General features: G+C 33.6%; 1 protein-coding gene across 2 annotated transcripts; it reads right to left on the bottom strand.

Moving 5' to 3' along the window:
* Positions 1-9,949: 9,949 nt before the first annotated feature.
* LOC103440307 (transcription factor bHLH110) lies at positions 9,950-14,049 on the bottom strand. 2 transcript variants are annotated; one of them, XM_008378982.4, is made up of 7 exons: positions 13,651-14,049; positions 12,563-13,295; positions 11,881-12,009; positions 11,711-11,776; positions 11,542-11,607; positions 10,844-10,906; positions 9,950-10,602 (listed from the first exon to the last, which is right to left on the bottom strand). In XM_008378982.4, the coding sequence occupies exons 1-7, from the start codon at positions 13,785-13,787 to the stop codon at positions 10,438-10,440; spliced, it is 1,359 nt and encodes a 452-aa protein (XP_008377204.3). In that variant the 5' UTR covers positions 13,788-14,049; the 3' UTR covers positions 9,950-10,437. The 2 variants fall into 2 exon arrangements, with proteins under 2 accessions (XP_008377204.3, XP_017189086.3); XM_017333597.3 differs by lacking the exon at positions 13,651-14,049 and adding an exon at positions 13,382-13,555.
* Positions 14,050-22,849: the final 8,800 nt, after the last annotated feature.

The following is a 22,849-nucleotide window of genomic DNA, read 5'->3' as shown; positions in this document are numbered from 1 at the left end:
TACACGAAAATCTCTGATTTTTTAATAAGCTTAGCAATAATATGATTCATTTTCTCCTTTAACGATAATCTAACATAAAACTTATTAGTTATAAGTTAGAGGAATACTACTAAACTGTAGTACGAAATAACAAAATCTCTAGTTAACTTCGAATCCGGATCCTTTTTGTGAGGATCTGGAGATCCGTGAATCATATATGTTCATTGTACATCATGCGGTCATAAATTATTTTAAATATTTTTATTTTAAATTAAATATAAACAGTATTTGACAAAAACAAACCGTATAATTTATGATTAACGAATACAATTTACGAATTTCTATGATCTTCACCGAAAAGATCTAGAGAGGTTCGTGTTGGGTTAACTTCAACTGAATATTAGCAACATTTTGATCTGAGGAAAGGGTATTTACGACTTTTGAGCGGAGTGGATAATACTGGTCTGACTGAAAGTAGCGGCTGCGCGCGTAGAATGAAATCATTGCTGCATGGACTGAGGTGCAACGGTGCCGGCGGTCGACGAGATCAAGAATACTGCCACGTGTGTCCATTATTTAGAGCAAATCCACCCCTAAGGACGTTGTGCCAGCACCCAGCACATTTATCCACTCCAGTGAACAGTAATAGACTCTAATAAACAGTAATAGGCCAATGCATCTCCACCCCTAATAAAAAATAGCCTAGTCAATTTTATTAAAATATTATTATTTTTTATTATAAAATAATAAAAATAATTATTATAAAGCTAGGATTATTTTTTTATAGCTTGGATTATTTTTTTTCTTTGTGAAACTTGGACTGGAAAGAAAAAAAAGGGGATCTTTCGCGGCGAGGTGCGCTCGAAGTCGACGACCGAGGACGAGGACGAGTCGTTGTGGCCCGAGCCTGATGTGGGGGTGGGGGGGGGGGGGTCGAACCTGCAAGTTTCACGGGCGTGCTGGAGGGCGGTGGTGCTGTCGGCCCGTGCGAAGGGGTCGAAGAAGATCACGGGACGGGAAGGGGGAAGCGGGCGGAGAGACGACGGGGAGGAGGACTCCACAGTGCTGCTGTGGCTGTTGCTGATGTTCGTCGTCGCAGTTAATTTGGCGGCGTTGTTCGTGTTGGCGATGTTGACGGCTCCGTGGCTCCTTGCCCTCCGACACCACGCTGGCGTCAGCCAGGCGTCACTTGAGCCGGTCCCAAGGTCTGTCGATTTTAGGCCGGCCTGTGGACTGGCTTGGGCTGGGTGCCAGTCGATTCCACGGGCTGGAGTGGATTGGCTGAGTCTCAGCCTGTTTTTTCCACTAGGTGCCGGCTTATCCCACCCCTGGTGGACTTGCTCTTAGAGTGATGTGGGTAAGGTTCTTCTTTTTATTCTCTTTCTCCCTAAAAAAATAACAAAATTGTGTTTTGTCCCAAAAAATAGTCAATTTTCCGGTTCCTTTCTTCTAAATTTACTTAATTCAGTCTATTGGATTTTGATCAAACGGCTACGGTTATTATAACTTTTAGTGGAATTCCCTATTTGTAATCATTAGATCAAATTTCAACGGTCTACATCCTTGACTAGGTGGATTTGGTAGAAAGATATCCGAAGATGATCTCTGTCCCCTTTTCCTCACCTCTAATCCTCTTAACTCCTATTCAATAAAAAATAAAAATAATCCTCTTTAACTCATGCTGAGAAGACGCTCTCTGGATCTCACTGTTCGAAGACCAACGGATTGGAAAAATGAGGTTATTTATTTTAAATTCTATGGTTCTATTTAGTCTATTTTCTTTGCCTACCTTATACAAACCAAAAATTTGAATATATCTTTCTCTCTCTTCAACTACTCAAATTTTTAATCTTTGAACTTCGAACACTAAAATCTAAAAAAGGATCTCGTGGCGAAAAAAAAAGACTCTATTATGGCAAAAACCTTTAGGCTTATTTGGTGGGCTGGTTTGAATAGGTTTGACCAACTAAAATAGACTTGAGTCTAGTATATTGTTTGTTGCGTCAAAATATGAGATGAACATAATTATACATGATGTGTTATGAATCCACAATAAAGTAGGCTATCTAACAGACCCGACTTCTCTACCCTCCCACTTCCTATACATTCTCATCTCCTTCTATTTGTGCGGTCACAGTTAAGCCACATCAACATTTTATATTACTATTGTTTTTTATCTTATTATCTCTATAAAAAATCAATATAAAATGTTAACGTGACTTAACCATGACTGCATAAAATAGAAGATGATAAAAGTGTATGAAAAGTGGGAGGGCAGAGAAACCGAGTTCCTATCTAACCAATCCTTACTCATTAATTATAAATAATGTCTTACAAGTCTCTATCAATTCAAATCTATCCCTAACGTCCAATCTAATCAAGCCTACCAAATGTGCCCTTTAATTAAAGTGTTTTGCTGGTGTGCTGATCCAGAATTTCATACACACAAGTCATGGTTTTTATCATATTAAAATCTGGTCCATGTCAATGGAATCAGTGGCCTGTTAGTTTCAAAACAAAGCTATTATAATAAATAAACTAGCAGAATGCATCCATTTTGTATGTATGAACAATTTTTCTTAATAAATGCATTTTTTTTAATATTATATAATTATTGTTTTATCATCCTTATGTAAATATTATATATCAAAAGTGAGGGTAAAATTAAAAAAAATAAGTATATGATTGTCATTTTTCTCAAAAAAAAAAAAAAGAGGGTAAAATAGGAAAAAATAGGGATATGATTGTCATTTTGTCAAAAGGTACACAATTACTATTTTACCCTCCTTTTGTCCACAGTGTGTATAAAAAATGAGGGAAAAATAGGAAAAAGGGGAAAAAAAGTTGATAATGAGGGTTCTCTTAATAGTATAGATATAGATATAGATAATAATATAACAAAAGTCTTTTTGAATATTGGCAGAATTTCAGAGTCGCTTATTTTTAATGTGTATTAATATTCCAGATAAAATGTGGAAATTTTATTAAAGTAATCGGGAACAAAAGAGACAACTTACAGGAAAAATAAGGAAGAAATCATCATATTATTGTAAACTAATATTAATTTAATAAGGTAATAAGGATTAATTAAGAGGCAACTTACACCATTAAATAATTGATTTGCTAAATAAATGAATGAAAGTAACATGACCCTTTTTCTAGGCAACCTCTTATGTGAATCAAGTCATCTAAAACGTATGAAAGATGTTTTCATTCAATTTTTACTTCTTACACATTACTCTTAATTTTCGATCATTAGATTGAAGCGATTGAAGAAGAACATTGAATAAAAATTAATAAAAGTATGTAAGAAGTAACAAATGGCGTGTGATAGTATTTTTTTTTTATTAGCAAAAAGTCTAAAAGAAAGAAAATTACGTCAGAATATCATGAGAACAAGCGACTACAATTATATCAACAAGAAAAAGACGTCGATAAGATGAAAGAGCTTGTCCAAAAAAATAACCAAAACTCAAACTGTATGGTTTTTTTTGTTTCTAGAAAACACACGTTTAGTACTAAATAACTCACTCATTTGGGGAACCCTTTTTGGCTAGTGAGAGTGGACAGTTCAAACTAAAACCTTAGATGGGGTTTTCTTACCAGTTGGAATATGGTATTTTTTAATACTTTATAATTAAATTGTTTTTCTTAATTTTTGCCTTCTCTCTATTTCATTTAGGCATGAAATTTTTTGCACTACTCGTCAACCCGACATAAAACGACACGAAAATAACAAGCTTCAAATTAACCCGTTAACAATTTGGGTCGTTATTAGGTCGCCCGTTAATAATCCATCAACAAGTTAGGTCATTATCAGATTACTCATTAAAAACCCAATAAGATATCTTTTTCAAATATAGACATTAGATATAACAATTTTTTGCAGGATTTGTTAGCTTGACACGAAACGACACGATTCGTTAATGAATCAAGTCATTTATTAATAACTTATTAATATAACGGATTTGATATCTCATAACCCATTAAGATAACAAGTATGATACAAAAAAACAATACAAACACAACTAACGCAACTCGTTTACCAAACTTAATTTTCATGCGAATAAAAGCCCTAAACACCGAAACACAAAAGAAGATACGTGGTCCAGAAATCAATATTGTTAATCTTCCCGAGTGGTCCGTTAATTAATATCTTAAAATTAACAGAGAAAAATTCGAATGAAATGTACACAGTCCAACGTCCCTTGGAAATTCGGAAATCGTAGAATAACAGTTGGGATTGATTGAAGAGGCCCTTCACAAACTGACAAACTATCGGCCTCTCTTTTGAAAGCAGATTTGTTAAGTTGTTAAATTCAAACATGGCAACCAATATATCTAATTATATACTCCTACCACAATCTTATTGGTCTTTCTTTAACTCTTGTGGATAATAAGTTCGATTTCAAGTATTATAGTTGGTTCATTGAGTTTTCACTTAGTAATGTAACTAAATCGTTATAAAAAAATTAATTATTAAATTTCAGAGTTAAGTATAAAAAATTGTTCAATTTTTTGGAGTGATTTCAAATTAATATCAACCTTTTAGAACATTCTAAATAACTACAAATGTTTTGAAAATCAAACATTTGATAGGTTATTGAGGACTTTATCAATATTAAGTGATGACGTTACTGACATTAAATAATGAGGTGTACAAATACTAAAGTTGATTTTCACTAATTGACATCTTTGGAGTTCCAATCCCCCAAATTAACTCATTTTAGTCAAGTTAAACCATAAATTTGCTTAGTTAAATGGTGTCAATTTGAATATTCAAATCTCATAGATGACTTAAGAGTTAAAACACGCTTAATATTTATCCATGTCATCACTTTACGTCAGTGAACTTAACAAATGTCCCTTTTTCAAAATTTTAGGTAATTATTTGAAATCACTCATAAAGGTTAGGTGGGTATCCGGACTTAAACTTTTGCAAAGACCAATTTACATACATGTTTTCTTTTCTTGTCTATTTTATAATTTATTATTGAACTTTTGCAAAGACCAATTATGTTGTGTTAAATTTTTGCAAGGGTAGTTTTTAGTTGGTTAAGAGTATTCGTCTTGATTTGAGATCATACGTTTGAATTTCCTTTCCGTAATTTAGATGATTTAATGTATATTATTATTATTATATGGTTTGTCAAAAAAAAAAAAAGGGATTGTGTTAATTATTTAATGTTCCTTTTGAGAATAAAAACCAGATATCAAGAATGTTAAAATTGGGCCTAGAGGTGGAAAGTGGAAACGCATAAAATATGCTGGGAGGATAAACCTGGAGCCCGAAAACCTAAACGGAGCTTGGGAGAATAATTGATGCCACCAAAGGATTGAAATAGAGTGTTGTTTAGGTTTATTTTAATCTGATAAGGGAGAGAGGAGGTGCGGCAGAAAGAGTAGGGTGAGAGATGTGTTTGCATGGTTGTGTAGAGTATATGTTATTCTCTACGCATTGCCTTTATTTATAGTAATACAAGTTATAATAGAGAAAAATAACTAGTATCAAATCAAATTTAATATTTACACAATCATACTTAAATATAATGTTGATAACAAATGTCACTTTTATAGGGTGTATTTAATTAGGATTTTAAGTGATTTTCTAAAATTTAAAGTGTATTCAATTAGTATAGGGGAGCTTTAATGAAAAAGACTTTTTCAAACTTTTTATTAACCAAAAACTATTTACTAACTTTATTTAATAAAAATGACTTAAACTTTAATGAAAAAGGACAAAAACTAGAAAGAATAACCAAAACAAAGAAGCCTCACGTGCAAAATAAGAAATTCATTTTCCATCCATGCCCTTGCCTTCCGTTAGCCCACTTTTGTTAGAATTAAACTTTCATTTATTTACAAATATGTCATTGCCTCATTTATTTACAAATATGCCATTTTCTAGAGGATTCGTCCAAAAAAAAAAAAAAATCTTTTGCTAGTCGATACCAATTAACCCCCAACATAATTAATTAACTCCAATTCCTCGCCTTGCCTCCCATCAAATAAATTTAAAAAAAAAATTAAATTCCACAAATCACTACAAAATAATGAACTTTAGATTCGAAAATGGCATAATTTCACCGAGTGTATCACATTGCACATTCACTTGTATAATCCAAACTTCTACACAAATCACTACAAAATAATGAAGGTTAAGGGAAAATTTCTTGGATCAGTGAAACTTAAAGTGCGAGACTGACATCAATGTTTATGATTATGTTATTTTTTTTCTTCTGGAAACTAGTTTATGATTATGTTTGGTTTGAATTATGTTTGGAAGTCTCATGCAATTGCCTTGGATCTATCTCATTATAAAATTGAACTCATGTGTGTGTGTGTGTGTAGTGTTCCGTTTGAGAAATAGTCAGTGTTTAGTTTACGAAACAGTGATAGTACTAGTGTTCGTTTGATAAATAGTCAGTGTTTAGTTTTTGAAATAGTGAGTACTTGTGTTCAGTTTAAGAAATAGTGATAGTACTAATGTTCGGTTTAAGATATAGTCAGTGTTTAATTTAAGAAATAATGTTCATTTTAAGAAGTAGTCAATGTTCAGTTAAGAAATAGTGATAATACTAGTGTTCCGTTTGAGAAATAATCAGTGTTTAGTTTACGAAACAGTGATAGTACTAGTGTTCCGTTTAATAAATAGTCAGTGTTTAGTTTACGATTTACGACACAGTGATAGTACTAGTGTTCCGTTTAAGAAATAGTTAGTGTTTAGTTTATGAAACAATGATAGTATTAATGTTCGTTTGATAAATAGTTAATATTTAGTTTACGAAATAGTGATAGTACTAGTGTTCCGTTTAAGAAATAGTCAGTGTTTAGTTTACGAAACAGTGATAGTACTAGTGTTCCGTTTAAGAAATAGTCAGTGTTTAGTTTACGAAGCAGTGATAGTACAACAGTGATAATACTAGTGTTCCGTTAAAGAAATAATCAGTGTTTAGTTTACGAAACAGTGATAGTTCTAGTGTTTCGTTTAATAAATAGTCAGTGTTTGGTTTACGAAACATTGATAGTACTAGTGTTCGTTTGATAAATAGTCAATATTTAGTTTATGAAATAGTGATAGTACTAGTGTTCCGTTTAAGAAATAGTCAGTGTTTAGTTTACGAAAAAGTGATAGTGCTAGTGTTCCGTTTAAGAAATAGTTAGTGTTTAGTTTACGAAATAGTGATAGTACTAGTGTTCATTTGATAAATAGTCAGTGTTTAGTTTACGAATCAGTGTTTAGTTTACGAAACAGTGATAGTACTTGTGTTCGTTTGATAAATAGTCAATGTTTAGTTTACGAAACAGTGATAGTACTAGTGTTCCATTTAAGAAATAGTCAGTGTTTAGTTTACAAAATAGTGATAGTACTAGTGTTCGTTTGATAAATAGTCAATGTTCGTTTAAGAAAATAATAGAATAATAATAATAATTAAGCATCTTGATCTTAATCAACAAGCATATGATAATAATTGATCATATTGTAAGTAGGGTCAACATAATCAAGAAATGACTTTACAGTGACCCTCGTTCCATTCAGCTCTACCTTCATTGTCTTTCCAAGGCATTGTTTCGCACCGAGCTAATTTCAATCCGGCTGAAAGTACTCCTAATGCTGCTGGATTCGCAACTGCATCATAGTGGGTTGTATCACCTCTAATCTACTAACACATTTGCACTCTTTTCTTTTGTTTTTTAATATCTCTCTATAGATATAATACTAATATTATGTATGCAACTACTCCAACATATACCTGCATTGTGACTGACGGGTGGGAAGAGAGATGAAAATTTGAGAAGTGGTGATCGCTATTTATAGATGTGGAGGTCGGCTACAAACCTACTAAGGCTTAGTAGCCAAGTACTTAGCAGCCAAGTAAATATGTCGATAAATGTAGGGTAAATGACTAGGCTTGTGAAGGTATTTGTGTTAACAATATGCCAGCATAATCATCTAAGGAAATTGACACATGCATGAAAACGTGTCAATTAACTAGCAACATCATTGAACAAATGTTGCCACGTTTTGTGTAGGTCTCGCCTCCAAGCTTGCTAGACTTATTCATCCTGCGAATTTACATTAAGCACTTAAGCCACCTAGCTTGTTAGCAGTGCAGGTTTCAAACTGAAATAGGGGGAGATTACCTATTACCTGATCCCAATGGATCGCTACTCTACACATACACATGCATACCTCCATACGTATACAAAATATAGACACGTAACAAACATAAAACAAAAGATATTTAATACGTTATGTATTTTTTGAAAACGGAAAACGAAAACTGGCGGGGAAAGAAGAGCCACAACAGAGTCCGATAAAAACCAGCAAAGAGAATCAAACCCAGTTGAAGTCGAAATCAGAGGCACCATCGGCAATGCTATTACATTCAACCCAGATTCAAATCCATGGCCGCGGTGGCCGATTGGGACGAAGAGAGCCTTCTAATTGCAAGCCGGGTGGTCGACGATACAGCGGAGAGAGATTTTAAACACAGGAGACGCTCTGTCTTGGACTCCAAGACCCCACCCACCAATTCATCAAGAAGCTATCAAATAATATGGATTATTCAATCTTTCTTGAAAATTATCTTATTCGTCCCGTTTGGATTGAACGATTTGGATTTGAATTTTGAATCTTTTGCTTTTTCTGGTTCAAAGTTGGAATTGGAATTGCCAAGATTGAAGGAGATTTGAGGTTATGGATGGTAAACGGACATTAAATTGCAGTCAGGGGCAAAATAGAAAATTCATTGCTTAGGTCATTTTAATTGGGCTAGTTTAGTATTGGGCTTTGTCCTAACCATTAAATAAAGTTAGTACATGATTTTTTGTTAATATTCAAAGTTTTCAAGCCCTTATCATTAGTTTTCCTTTATTAAAATTCTTAGAAATCCGGATGTATTTAACTAGGATTTTAAAGAGTTTTATGACATTTTAGTGTATTCCATTAGGAATTGATTTAAAGAATTTTGAAAAGTTGAAGAATTCGAGGGAATTTGAGAGATTTCGTTATCTCTATTAATTAATGAAACTCCCTTTGTCAACAAAAAAATGGTGAAAAGACAATTTAGTCTTCTATCACACAAAAAAAATGATGGGCAATCATGTAATTTCATAGGTTCAAATTTTACCTTTTTTTTATTGAAACCTCACCTACAGGTGATTTTAAAATATCTCTAATATTTAAAATTAAAAAAAATTAAAAATAAACCAAAAAATAAACCCCCTCTGCATTCTCTCTCTATGTCTCTCTCATTTTCTAAAAAAATGTGTCCATACACATAAAGTGTGTAGGCAAATGCTAGTGTATTTTAAACAGTCACAAATCTTACTTCTCACCTTGAGATTTCAAGGAAATTGAATCAAAATTTTACATGAAAACTCTAAAAATCAAATGAACTCCATCGATTTATAAATCCATTAAAATCTCTCAAAATTTCAATTGAATACACCGCTCAATAAACGGAAATAATAATACGTTATTTTGAGCATTAATAAATGGGTTTTTATAACTTTTGGTCCCCGAAATTAGACCAATAAATTAAAATAGCCTTTGAAATAGAATTTATCAATTTAACCTTTGAAAATAGGTCTTCCAAATCTATTTGGTAATTTTCCGTCAAATTTCATATGAATGGATTACATCCAATTATAGGTGCCACACAGACTAATCATAAAATCGCGGTAGGGCGTCCGAGGCTTTTGCCCATACGTCGTCGTTTTCGTGGTGGTCTACCACTTTCGATTTCATCGGCCCACTTTTGGAGCCTTCGGACATCACCAATGATGCAGCTGCGATTCAGCGAGGATTTATTTTATATTTTTAGTTTTGTTAGTTTTAATTTTTATTTAAAAAAATAGTTTTATGACTAATTTACGTGGGACCATATAATTGGATAAGTGAGATTTACTAACAGAAAATTTAAAAGAAAGTTAACGGAATGATAAAATTAATCCGCAAAACTCATTTTCAGAAACCAAATTAATAATTTTCTATTCCAAGAACCATTTTGATTGATTGGTCCAATTTCAAAACCAACAGTGAAAAAAATCCTTAATAAATTGCATACATAAATAAAGTATGTGAAACAAGGTCCCCTAAGGCCGAGAGGGTTGTACATATAAATTGTTAATGGATCAAACTTGGTCCATCCATGAATCCTTAGAGGACGACCAAATTTGCTCCATTAAACTAAGAGGGGATTTATGATTCACTATTATTGGCTTCATGAAGGAAAACGATTTCGGTACACCTTTTTTTTTCTTCTGCACGCCTTTGTTTATTTCGATTTCATTTTGGTTTATGCAATCCAATGCACAAATAAACAAGGGTGTGCAAGAAGAAAAAAAATGTGCGTAAATCACTCTCTAAAAGAATAAGCCAAATATTCAGCTGACCCAGACTTTTTATCTTGATTTTATGATATTGACCATATGTATTGCCACTCATTAATATTAAGTCCCTCCACCAAAGTTAGTCGTTGGCCAAACGTCTCCACAGCCACCGCCACCACCGCGGACGTCACCAGTCACATAAGACATGCAAGACAATGGCACGAGGCAGAGCCCTCTACTTCTGAGATCTCGCGTCTCTCCATTTCCATTGATCTCCGCCATGCCCTAATCATCATTATTAATTAGTAGGATGTCAGATAAACCAAATTATGAACAACAACTTTCACAAGAAAAATGCATGTAGGGCAAAGACTAAAATCTAAAGAAAAACAACAATATCTTATAAAACAACAAAAACTAGTTTCTAACAATTTTTAGGCATTTTAATCAGGGTTGGCGTATGGGATTAATCATGATATTAGACTCACATGAACTCCAAATCATAAAGAAAACCCGAACTACTTACCCCTTGTAATATTGTTTTAGAGGTCTTATTGCGAGATGACTTCATGTACGGGACACTTAGTGTCTGCACAAAACGTGTAAAATCAAAAGAAGGAAATATTATGATTCGATCTGTGACACATACCAAGCATGCATGCAGAGTAATATTGCGAATGTCGTGATTAGTGAATGACAAAACATCTTTAGTTAGATCCCAAGTGCAAATTAAGATAAGATTAAGCCAGACACGAAAAAATGAATATATTTCGAGTGTACGTCTATAGTGGTTTCCTTTTTTGTTCTTTTAGAAAGATTGATGAAACCCATTTTATTTTCTTCTTGATATTGTGTTTAGTTCAATCCAATGGAGCCACATGGGCATGAAAAGACCAGACCAGAGACAAGATTACTTATATAGTACTGCATGATTAATTTGCAAAACAAGCAATCGCAGGTATCTATATGTATGTAGAAAACCTGCCAGGAAGAAGACCCAATATATATGTGCGCGTATGTGTGTTACGTCTTGGCAAAAATCACTTAAAGAAAGAGATCACAGAGGTAAGGTTAAACCTTCAAAAGAATGGCAAAAATTAAGAAACCCTAGCGGCTAGGGTTATGTATGCATGTGTCAAACGTAGGAAGAACTTAACTATACCTATAGTACAGTTTGTGGGATTAAAGCATATTTAAGATTAATGAAAACACTTAAGTACATACCTCGACCTGGTTTTGAAGGAATTTGATGTATCCGATAGCCTCCATCAGTACGGATGCTGTGTCTGTCTGCAATAAAATGGTATAGATTTGCTAATTACGTGCGGTACTTAAATAAACAGAGAGAAAATAAATTAAATGTCGACTAAAAAGAACAGAACAAATACTATACCTTGCCGAAAGGTGCCACCAATTGCTGAAGAGCTGCGATTCTATCTCCTAATTTTTCCTTCCTAACCTGTATTATAAAGCAAATAATCTTCAGGTTTTGTTTTTTTTTTAATTTTTTGCAAAAAAATAATTTCAGCTTCAGAAATTGGCTACTATAACGATGAATATTACCTTAAAGGGTGGGCATGAAGTGCGCGACTCCAATCGCGATTTCTTTGGCGCAGCTGCTTGAGTTGCCTTTGGCTCAATCAAACTGCCGGGTCTCTTCACTTCTGTTATTTCATTGTCGAAAGACGATACCTAATTTGATTTTTTTTAAATTTTATAATAATTAAGAGTAAATTAAGATTTTTGTAATCAGATGTTAATTGATCACCAAAACCAGTCTTGGAAAGAAAAAGAAAAAAAAAAGCCTTCTGAAAAAGAAGATGCAAACACTGTATAAAGTTGAAGGTATACCCCAATGTTGCAAAAAGGAGAGGTGCTTAAATGTTCTTTTGGTGATATAAGCAAATAAAGATGTTTAGAAAAAAAGTCTATTAACTTTTGGATTCTACTTTATTTGTTTAGCAAATTGTTACCATGTTAATTACTTCCGCTACGTCAAATCCCATAAGCCTAACATATCAGTTTTAAGGTTTAACTTAGTGTAACAGTTAATGTCTCACTAACCATAATAACAACTATTTTAATAGTATATGGAAAGACATGGCATAATGTTATGCGTGGACGTTAATACATTACAAATACATTTGTAGATTAACTCAAGAAGAAAGGCTAATTTTATCTAATTATTAAGCTTTAAGTAGGGTAATATAGCTAGTCCTGCTAAAAAGAATAAGAAGAAGAATACCTTTCCTTGATGCATCTGTTCAAGAGTACCAAACGACTTCTGCCTCTCCTTGTATAAGCCACAAGCATCATGTGAATCATTAGGCTGAGTACTAAAACTACTACCATCGCCAGTACTAAATCTTGCAGAAGCACCTAAGAGATCCATGGCCTGTAAGTTCATGTCCAAGCTAGAGGTCGAGAGTGTAGACAACGATCGGTTCAAGTTGGAAACGTTTATGCTCGGATAAATTTGGCTGAAGTGCCCCACAGATCTGCTTGGCATCGCTGGCGGCACACCTCCCATTAGATTAGAGTTGTGGAGTAGATGATGATGATCATTTGAGTAAAATTGATGGTGATCTCTAGCTGATGGTGAAATTTGATGATGATGAGGAGCATTAAAAGTACTATTCATTTGGCATCCAGAAGACAATGTCTTGAGCAAGAGCTTCTCGCTGAGGTCATTCATGACCATTTGATCTGTTTGCTCATTTTTCATAAATTGGAAATATTGGTCATGATCGATGCTACTGCTAGACACGGCAGCGGTCAGCATTTCTGTTAATTTTGGGAAGGAACTGTGATGATCTAATGAGGATGATGATGAGAGCTCTTCTTTAATATTAGCAAGGTCATGGGCAGATTGATGATCACTAGTAATATTAGTGCGCCAGTGAAAACCCAAGTCTGGAACCATGGAACTGTTGAGGTGATCCAAGCTTGAATTTGATAAAGAGTTACCACTACTGCTCCTGCGTAACATTTAATTAAAGTTATCATGAGAAAATTAATTAAAACGAATTCCGAAATGATATATAGAAAAAAAAGCTTAAAGAACCTATATATTCCAAACAGCAAGAACCTAACAAGCAAGAAACTTCTAGTTCTGACCAGGCACTTCCTCACTGATATGAGCATCAAATACCAAAAAAGAAAATATTAAAAAGAAAGATAAATTCCCGATTCTCTAAAATTTCTGAAGTATATATGAACTGGAACCATGCACTTCCTCACTGCACTGCCTATGAAGTATATATGAACAACCAAATGTTCACTAATTAATTATTTTAATTTCTGAGGGGAAGAGAGAGAGAGAGAGAGACTTACAAAGTGGTAGTAGGGGTCCAAGCATGCTTGGTTCCAACTGCATAGCAAGATGGGGTAGTAGCTGCTAAAGAAGAAGACCCAACAATATTCTCTTGGAGCTGATGATGCTGTTGGCGATGGAGATTTGCAGACTCCATAATTAATGATATAATTGTTATTTGTTTTGTTTTTGAAAAAGCTTGAAAATCCCAAGATAAGCAGTAATAAACTAGACCTAATTGGGGTAACTATAGCTTAGCTCCCAGAATCCATCACTCAATTGAAAGAAAGGAAACCGAGTTATTCAGGTGTGACACCCACATACCTTGCTCGGTTTGCTTTTAGCCAAGCTAAGCCACTTTTCTGAGTTTTCCTCTTTACTCTTTCAAGTTTACATCATGTGTTGATTAAAGTAGCCTTGAAAAGAAAGAAAGAGAGAGTGTGAGTACTTATATCATCTCCATACCTCTCTCTCTCTCTCTCTCTCTCTCTCTCTCTCTCTCTCACTTTTTTTTTTTTAAATTTAAATTTTCTTTTTGCTCTCTCTCTCTCTCTCTCTCTCTAGCTAGGCTATATGTTACTTTGCACTCTCTGCAATTACAGGTGGATGATTGTGTATTTGTATACTTCCTCTATGCCATGATGAAAATCTCTGCCTTCGATCCCAAGGCTGTCAACCAGGTCTGAGAAGAGAAATGATAGTAACCACGCTCTCTTTCTCTCTCTCAACCGGACCACATGTCCGTGTATACAGCAAATAGGAGTTCTCTGCAGTGAATGAGTCTCCAACCGGACCACACGCAGACACATACCCCATTTGGCATGCTCGGTATAATCAGCAAATAGGAGTTCTCTGCAGTGAATGAGTCTCCAATTCTGTCCAATGAATGATAATTAGGCTTAAATTTCGCATCATTAGTAAACAAAATAAGTTTAAAGACCATATATGTCAATTCTATAAAAGATATTAAATCTGACAACAAAATGATACTCTTATCACAGTTTGGCAAAATATAGCGCGTACATCTTCAATTATGAGTATATATCTGAGCGATGTAAATGAAGGTTAGCTTATTTTTGTGTATCTTGTGATATCGATTGCTTAAACAATTGAAAATCATTAATCTAAATTGTAAAAATCATCACTAGATGTAAAATTGGAAAGCGATTATAATGAAAATTCAATTGAAAGTTTATGCATATGGTGATGGCGGATTGTGGATTAAGTCGTCCTAAGATTTTTTGTGTTCATGTTGTGAAGATGAGATAATCAAGCTAGTATAATTACTTGGGAATTTCATGAACCAGATTGTAAGAAGGTAACAATGATGGATTACGAGTGTGTAATGTTATAGGAATAACTAAATTAGCACATGATTGTCGAGGCAATCAAATATTGCTCAACAATAATTTTGCCTTTTCGTAAAATTGTATCCATAGGGTTTTTGGTGGTGAACATCACTTCCATTGATTAAAGTGCACGTCTTGGAGGATGGTAATTTTCAAGAGGGACAAGAAAGGTCGATGATTGCAACCTTTTTTTTAGTGTTTGAGACGCACACGTAGACACAAATCTAGTATTTTGATTTGAAGCCTTGTGTGATCAACTAGCGCATATAGCTACGTTGAACGCAGACTTCTATCACAAGTAGTCCTAGCAAAGCCAGACATAGCTAGTCATGGCTTTATAAACTTTTGAATGAAATAGCTAAGATATCTTTTTATCATGACAACATTTGTATAAAACACTAAGAGAACTGCATGTTGCATGTGGCCCTTTTGTGTTTGTACGAATCAAATTAATTACATATATAATCTTTAGTTTATCCCCTTGGAATTAGGGTTAGATCAAGTAAAGAGGGAGTTCTGCCCCCGAGGATCCTTTAGAATGGAAAGGGATACTCTCCGGATCTCTTCTACCAAGTTCACCAAGTCCACTTATCCGGGCCATTGAAATTTGATCAAACGGTTAAAGTTATTATAACTTTTAAAGAGGTCCCATGTTTGTAGCTGTTGGATCAAATTTCAATGACCCGGATGAGTGGACTTGGTGGAAGGGATCCGGAGAGGATCCCTTTCCCTTTAGAATAACTATGTGATTGTAGCAACTTTTTTAATTGAACATTCTCGTCTCTTTTTATAATTATACAATATTGCACAATGATACGAACCATATAGTTTCAAGGTCACCTTGTAAAGACCAACTCTGCTAAATTAAATGTGAAATTGTTTAGTCATCTAACGGTTATCCAATAACACACAAACCATGTTATTCAATTAAACTTTCAAATTTCGACAGAACGGTCAAACAATTTCTAATTATTTTTTTGCAAAGTTAATGTTTAATAAAGGGTCGAATAGAAAGTAATAGTTCCAATCATTGTGTAACATTGAAAATGAGAAGAATAGTAAAGAAGGTAAAACAAGAAGGTCCGACTGAGTAGATCAATAGCATACCGGGTATAGTTTAGGGTTAGTGAGATGTGTACGTACTTAGGAATGGCTTGTCCCAAAAAGAGATTTCCATTCATGTGTAGGTTCAACGACAGTACAGTTGCTTCTATGTTTTGGTCATACGATTGGTCTCTACTTTATAGCCTTTGTTCTTAGGTTTTTAAAGCAACTTTGTGATGCATATGGATTAATTGGAAGCTGAGTAGATTAGACGAACATTGACGATTGATCACATCAGTTACAAATCAAAGATTCGTGTGGAGATATCTATAGAGAAGATTGATATTTAATTAGGATATCTAAGACCTTTCTAATTCAAACTTTTCTTCTGCATGATCGACTTCTTCACGAACTGAACAATCTGCATTTTTACTTTCAATCTGTGGATCTTTTTCGTGATTATCTATATGTATATAACAACAGAAGCTTGTAATTAATGTGAAGAGCGATATTGTACACAAATGGCACAAATTAACTGGTAGACGCCAAATTGAATAAATATTAATTTTTTATCTTCATGTACGAGTACAGCTGATATTGTCAATTATATATCTAGTATTTTCGCCATTCTCCGGCCCAGATCTTGAGGTAGACAAAGCAAATATGAGGGAGGCAGGGGCAGGCAATTCACTTCTTATTCAAGAGTAGAATACTGTCAAAATATATATGTTCAAAATACTTGTTTATGATGGTTGAAATAGATCAGGATAAAAAAAAAGTGTAACCTAATTAATTGTTCAATCATATACCTCCTAGCTGCTAGTGGCAAACAATTTCTCTAACCCAAAAAACTCTTGCCAGACAAAATATAAATATTTGATGTACATAACTAACTGTCTGCTATTTTTCAAAAATAACAATAAATTTGAGGCTGCCTCTGTACATGTAAGTCTGAATAGATGCGATATTTAAGATATGTGTGTGTGTTACGGATCCGGATTCTCTTCTCCCATTTTCTCTCCCGTCCTATCTTATTTGAACACTCACAATTAAACCACGTCAACATCTTTTATTGGTTTCTTTATAGAAAGAGAAAGACAAAGCGGAGTGAAGGGGAAGGAAGGGGAGGTAATCTGGAGGGGAGAGAATCCTACTCCATGTGTCACTACTATCTGCAAGTGCATTTATGTTCAATTGGAAGAAATAAAGCTAGCAGCTACTTGTTATTTCTGGTCGAGCTAGTACTGCAATGGGAGCTAGGGTTGAACTAGATTAGCCTCACTAATTAACCCTAATAAGGGTGGGATCGAAATATTAACTATATATACTTGTGGACATGGATTATATTCTCCATCAAATATTTGTTTGAGCTGCTGACAAAGACATTTAGCTGAAGAATTAAAGAACAATTAAAGTATGTTTAAGTTGTCATTCTCCATCAAAAGAAGGGGCTATATTATAATTCTCAGCCCCACAAAGTTCACATCAGACGAAAAAGGGGAATGTGAGATCAGAGAGCATGGGCGAGCTTAACTTTTCTTTTAGCCTGCTCTTTCGCCTTTTGGCTAGCCTTCCAGCAAGCATGCATGCCCACCCATCTCACAAACTACACTAATTCAATTTATTTATTTCTTCAAAGTTCCAACTATTTATTTCTTCTTTAAAGCTTTTCTTCTTTATCATGAGCTTTTTCTTTCCCCTCTTTCTTTTACTTGCTTGTCACCTTTTTTTTCAACTAATTTCCTACTCTCACTATCTTCCAAGATTCATTTAGCTAAAGCTGCTTCTGCATCTGGTTTACAATAGAAATTTCAATTATTATTTTCACTTTCATGGTTCTTCAAAGATTCGTACATCTTAATAATTCTTTTCCTTTGAAAAAAAAAATATTCGGGCCTTATGAATGTGCAACTAATGGTTGCATACATTATATACATCAATTACTATTTTCATCCAAATAACTATAATAAACACAATTAAAAAAAATTGATTCAAACTTGCTCTGGTCTTATTAGGTAGTACTTGTTAATCTTTCAATCTTTCAATCGTGCATTCAAATAAGAATCCAACTAATCAACATTTCATATTTTTTGTGCCATAGGATATATACATGTCATACAATTTGGTATGAAAACATAATGTCGCGGTGGTAGTATAGTAGTATCTCAAACTAATCATGTTTTATGTGTGAAAGTTAAAACACATAATAATATGTGATTAGTTTGAATTTGAAATATACTACTTGGGGTGTGATATCCACACACCATTTTTTACTTCTCACACACCTTTCTAATTTTCGGCCATCGGATCGAATAAATTGAAGAAGATTAACGGACATAAATTAACAAAGGGTGTGTGAGAAGTAAAAAGGGGTGTGTGGATAGCACACCCCTACTACTACAGAGCTCGTTTGGATATGTTTTTGAAATGACTGAAAGCACTTTTGATGAAAATATTTTTAGAATTAATCAATAGTAAAGATGCAAGTAAATCCTGGAAAAGCACTTAAAGTGCTTCCTGGAAAAAGCACATAACTGGTGTTTCTTGCAGAAAACACTTAAAGTGCTTTTGAAATCCAAAAATATTTTTTCTAAAAGCGCTTTCATTCATTTTAAAAGCACATCCAAACGAGCTCATAGTGGTGTCCTCCCTTCATGAAAGTTTCTCTCTAAAATATATGCACATACATATTATTTTATAAATATTCAGAAATTTAATAATTTTGGTAATCATTTTCTCATCAACCCTAGGAATCATTCTCCAGCTTGAGGAATATAATGCACATATGGGAAAAGAAAAGCTACCGCCACGAGCTCTAGTAAAACAAATTAACCAAACTATTGAACTTAGCTTCGGTTGAAAGGTCTCTTCTCTACTTTCTTTAATGCATGTGCAAAGGAGTGAAGTTAATTATAATCTCATCTGAAAAAGAACTGAGGGAAACAAACTTCCTCAGTGGGTAAGGATGTGGACTTCAGTTTGAAATGATAACAAGTCACTCCTTATACAGTCATTCAAATCCATTGTATCTCATCCATAGATATAATTCACATTGCAAGAGATTTGTAGACCAATTGATTAAGAGCATTAGCCCTTGCATCTGAAATCTCGAACTCGAACTTCCCCCAATACGCTTTTGTATCTTCAAATATAATTTCCAAGTAAGCATACCAAAAAACTGGATGCTCTATCTACGTAGACCCTTCGTCGAAGCATTATTTAATCCAAATTATCTCCAAACAAAATGTCCCATAACCTACACACAAAAAAGAAGCAAAGTTGTTATGATTAATAACTTTAGGGTTAGGGTCCATCACCATCATTAATTAAACTAAGTAGAGATAACAGGTCTTTTTGGAGTCCTTGCTCGTCAACGCCAGGATCACACACTCACTAGGTCTGTGGCACTTACCATGTTGCCTTATAATATAACCCTAGCTACTTTATCGTAAACTTTTCCAAATATATCAATATTTTTTTGTCTAATTACTTTAGTATAATCCGCACGTACACATAACACTGTGTGTTTAATTAGTTTCACTGTATTGTTCAATGCTTAGTGGAACGAATATTAGAACCTTCTTAATTCAATCCCAATCACTAGTCATCGTAGCCTACGTCAGCCTCGCGTTTCACTAAACAGTTCAAATCTTTTGTACTCAAAATCTTTAATGGCCTCTTTTATGTCCTATTGAGTAACACGTGTTATTTTGACTTAATTTATCTTGAGTTTTTTTATTTTTTATTGAAGTGATAAGTTAAAGAGTTAACGTTGTTAAGTGAAGTTTAAATAAATGGTCCGGTGTCAACAAATGAGATAAGTTACAGAGAAGGCATAGAGGGTTTTGGGTGAGATTTGATTTGATTCTCTACATTAAACTAGACCTATATATATGTGTGTGTATATAAGTGTATGTATATATTTTTTGTCAAAGAAACTAAACCTATTTATAATTATTGAAATTACTGAGAAACCCAAAAGGGTTTGATAAGCAAACTTTTCAAGAATTTTCTTAGTGTGGTTTACTAGCTGTGAAGAGATTCTAAGGTCGTATGTAACTGTAGTAAAATTAAGGGAGTTTTAACAAAACACTTCCGGTATTGTTCATTTTTAACGAAAAACCACATTTATGCATTTCTCTGGTACTATTCATTATACCTTTAAAAATGACTTTTCATTAAAAGAGAAGTTTTTTTTTTAATTTTTCGTTAGTTTTCCTTAAAATTAAATTATATACAGAACTTGAAAGATGCTAAAAGAACTTTAGTAGCTCCAAACAAGAACACATTGGATTGGGAAATAAAGTCTCTCTTGACGTGAAGGTAAACATCAAATACACACGCGCGCGCACACACACACATAAATAAAGTTCATGAAAAAGTTTTTTTTTTCCTTTTCCCTTCATAAAAGAATAAGATACATGATGATGATACTTTATTTTCACTTTTATATATAGGAAATGTTCATTAGATAAAATTTAAATATACATCAAAGACGTCTACAAGATATGAATGGTAATAACAAACACAATATAATTCAAAACCAAGTTCATACAATTCGCAATATTAAAACTTTAAACTAACACTAAACATTAACTGCACCACCACGAATCGAAGCTACACCCCCATAAAACGCACTGTATCTCGCTACGAGGAAACTGTGGAACAATTGACAAGTATTTTGACACATATAATATACAACATTTGCATGTTTAGACACTTTATAGCAAGCTAGAGATTAATTAAGAAGTTGTAATAATTAGATAATTTTTCGCCCTCTTTAATTTCCTCCAATTGTTTACCATGATCATTATTTGGTGATGCTTTTCCACTCGATTATAAAATGAACTTTTCAAGAAAATATATGGCAAAAACCCTAAAAAGGAGGGTCTAAAGTTGCAGGATTTAAAGGTGTGTCTTGAGAAGATGACAAATAACTGGAACAGAAGAATATATGCTTGTCAAAACTTAAGGCCATGAAATCCAACACTAAGGGGCCATCACTTTTATTTTAATTTTTTGTCATTTGCTTTCTACGCCCACTGAACCCTAAATAATATTTCGTTATTAATCTATGCGAGTTCTCATCTTCCTAGCTAGCTATATTTTGGTTTTCAGCCACATATCTCTGCAATTGAAGGTGATTTTTGCTACCGACCGTTAAGTAGAGGTGGTAAATTAGTCTATTGGATTGTTAATGGGAATCTGTTAAAATCTGTTTAAGTTGATATCACCGTAATTTAGAGGTGATATTGGTAATTGTGATGATGGTGTAAGGTGAAATCAAACTAAATGGATCTTAATGGAAGTAACCAATGAGTTGATTTGCCACCTTTATCATTAGAGGTGAGGTATTCTCTGTTAATTTGAAAACTTCAAGCATGTTTAATTTGACATTAAAAAAATTGATGATGAATCTCTCACTCGCTTGATTTAAGCTCGATACAACCAATCTATCATGAACGAATCTCTTATGACTTTGGCCCCTTTTGCATCCACTATACCTAATGACGTTCCAAATGGTTTTAACTTAATTAATTTGGTACTCACCAACATGTTCTTTCAATGGCTATATTCAATTCCCATATAAGAACATGCCAAGTGATCAGTGCCCATGCTTTATTCAAAGGCTTCAAAGAAATCAAGAAAAATATGTCCACATGTGTACGAATGAACATTGACATCTGCAAAAGAGAAAGTAAACATGAAGTGATTACACCCATAATTATTAATGAAGAATTAAGATATATAAATAAACTTGTGCATAAGAAAAAAAATACAATAATCATTTATTCATCAAATAAAAGATCTATCATTCAATTATTCGTGATGATAGAATGAGCTCACTTTGTTTAGTTTATAAGAGATTTTTCAAGGTGTTTGAAATGCGAAGGCGGTACGCCATATTTTATTACACAAGTGGAAAGAAGTTTTTTTTTAAGTGTCCATCTACTTATATAATGACATGGTGTATGTACCCGTTTTTCAGGCACACTAAAAAATATCTCCCATTTGATTGTCACATAGATAGTTATGTTGGCTTTTTGCATTTTAAGTATGAGTAATGATACGACACTTAGTACCACGGTCTAATAGTATCCTCTTTTAAGTGAGAGGTCTTAGGTTCGATTCTCGTCAAACGCGAATTTGAACCATATTATTGTTGACCCATTGTGAGACTAAGCCTACCCCCTCCTCTTAGTATAGATAATATTGTTATATATATATATATATATATATATATATGAGTAATGATACACCTACTACATTTTATATGGATTTGGATCCCATATGGATCCAAATTGTGGGGATCTTAGAGATTCTCACATCCTAGCCATTCATCGTATATTATGTAGTTAGAAATCATTTGACTTTTTTATTTATTTAAAATTAAACACAAATAGTACTTGACAAAAACTGACAGCACAATGTACGATAAATGACTAGGATATGGGGATCCCAAGGATGTCCTCTTCCATTTTATATACCACATTTGTACAACATCTCTAATAGATGTAAGGCCCACCAACACAAGTGGGTCCTACCTCTATTTGAAAGATGGTACAGATTTTGTAGGAAATATGTGATAAGAGTAACCATTTTGTTTAAGCATCCTAAAAAATAAGTAGAAACTCTAATTCGAAAAAGTTAAAAAAAAAAGTATGAATTGAAGAGAAATGACTTGGTGTTATTTATGATGAACTATCAATTTAATCTTTGAATTATCACTTTAGTAAAAAATAAGTCCCTAAAGCAATTTTTTGGAAAAATTAGTTATTGAATTATAAAAATCTACCAATTACATCCCTAATATTAGATTCAAAGC

This window comes from Malus domestica, chromosome 08 (genome assembly GCF_042453785.1).
Source record: "Malus domestica chromosome 08, GDT2T_hap1".
In the NCBI taxonomy this organism is placed as follows: domain Eukaryota; kingdom Viridiplantae; phylum Streptophyta; class Magnoliopsida; order Rosales; family Rosaceae; genus Malus; species Malus domestica.
Note: the sequence above shows the minus strand (reverse complement) of the source record. Positions and strands in the feature narration are given on the sequence as shown.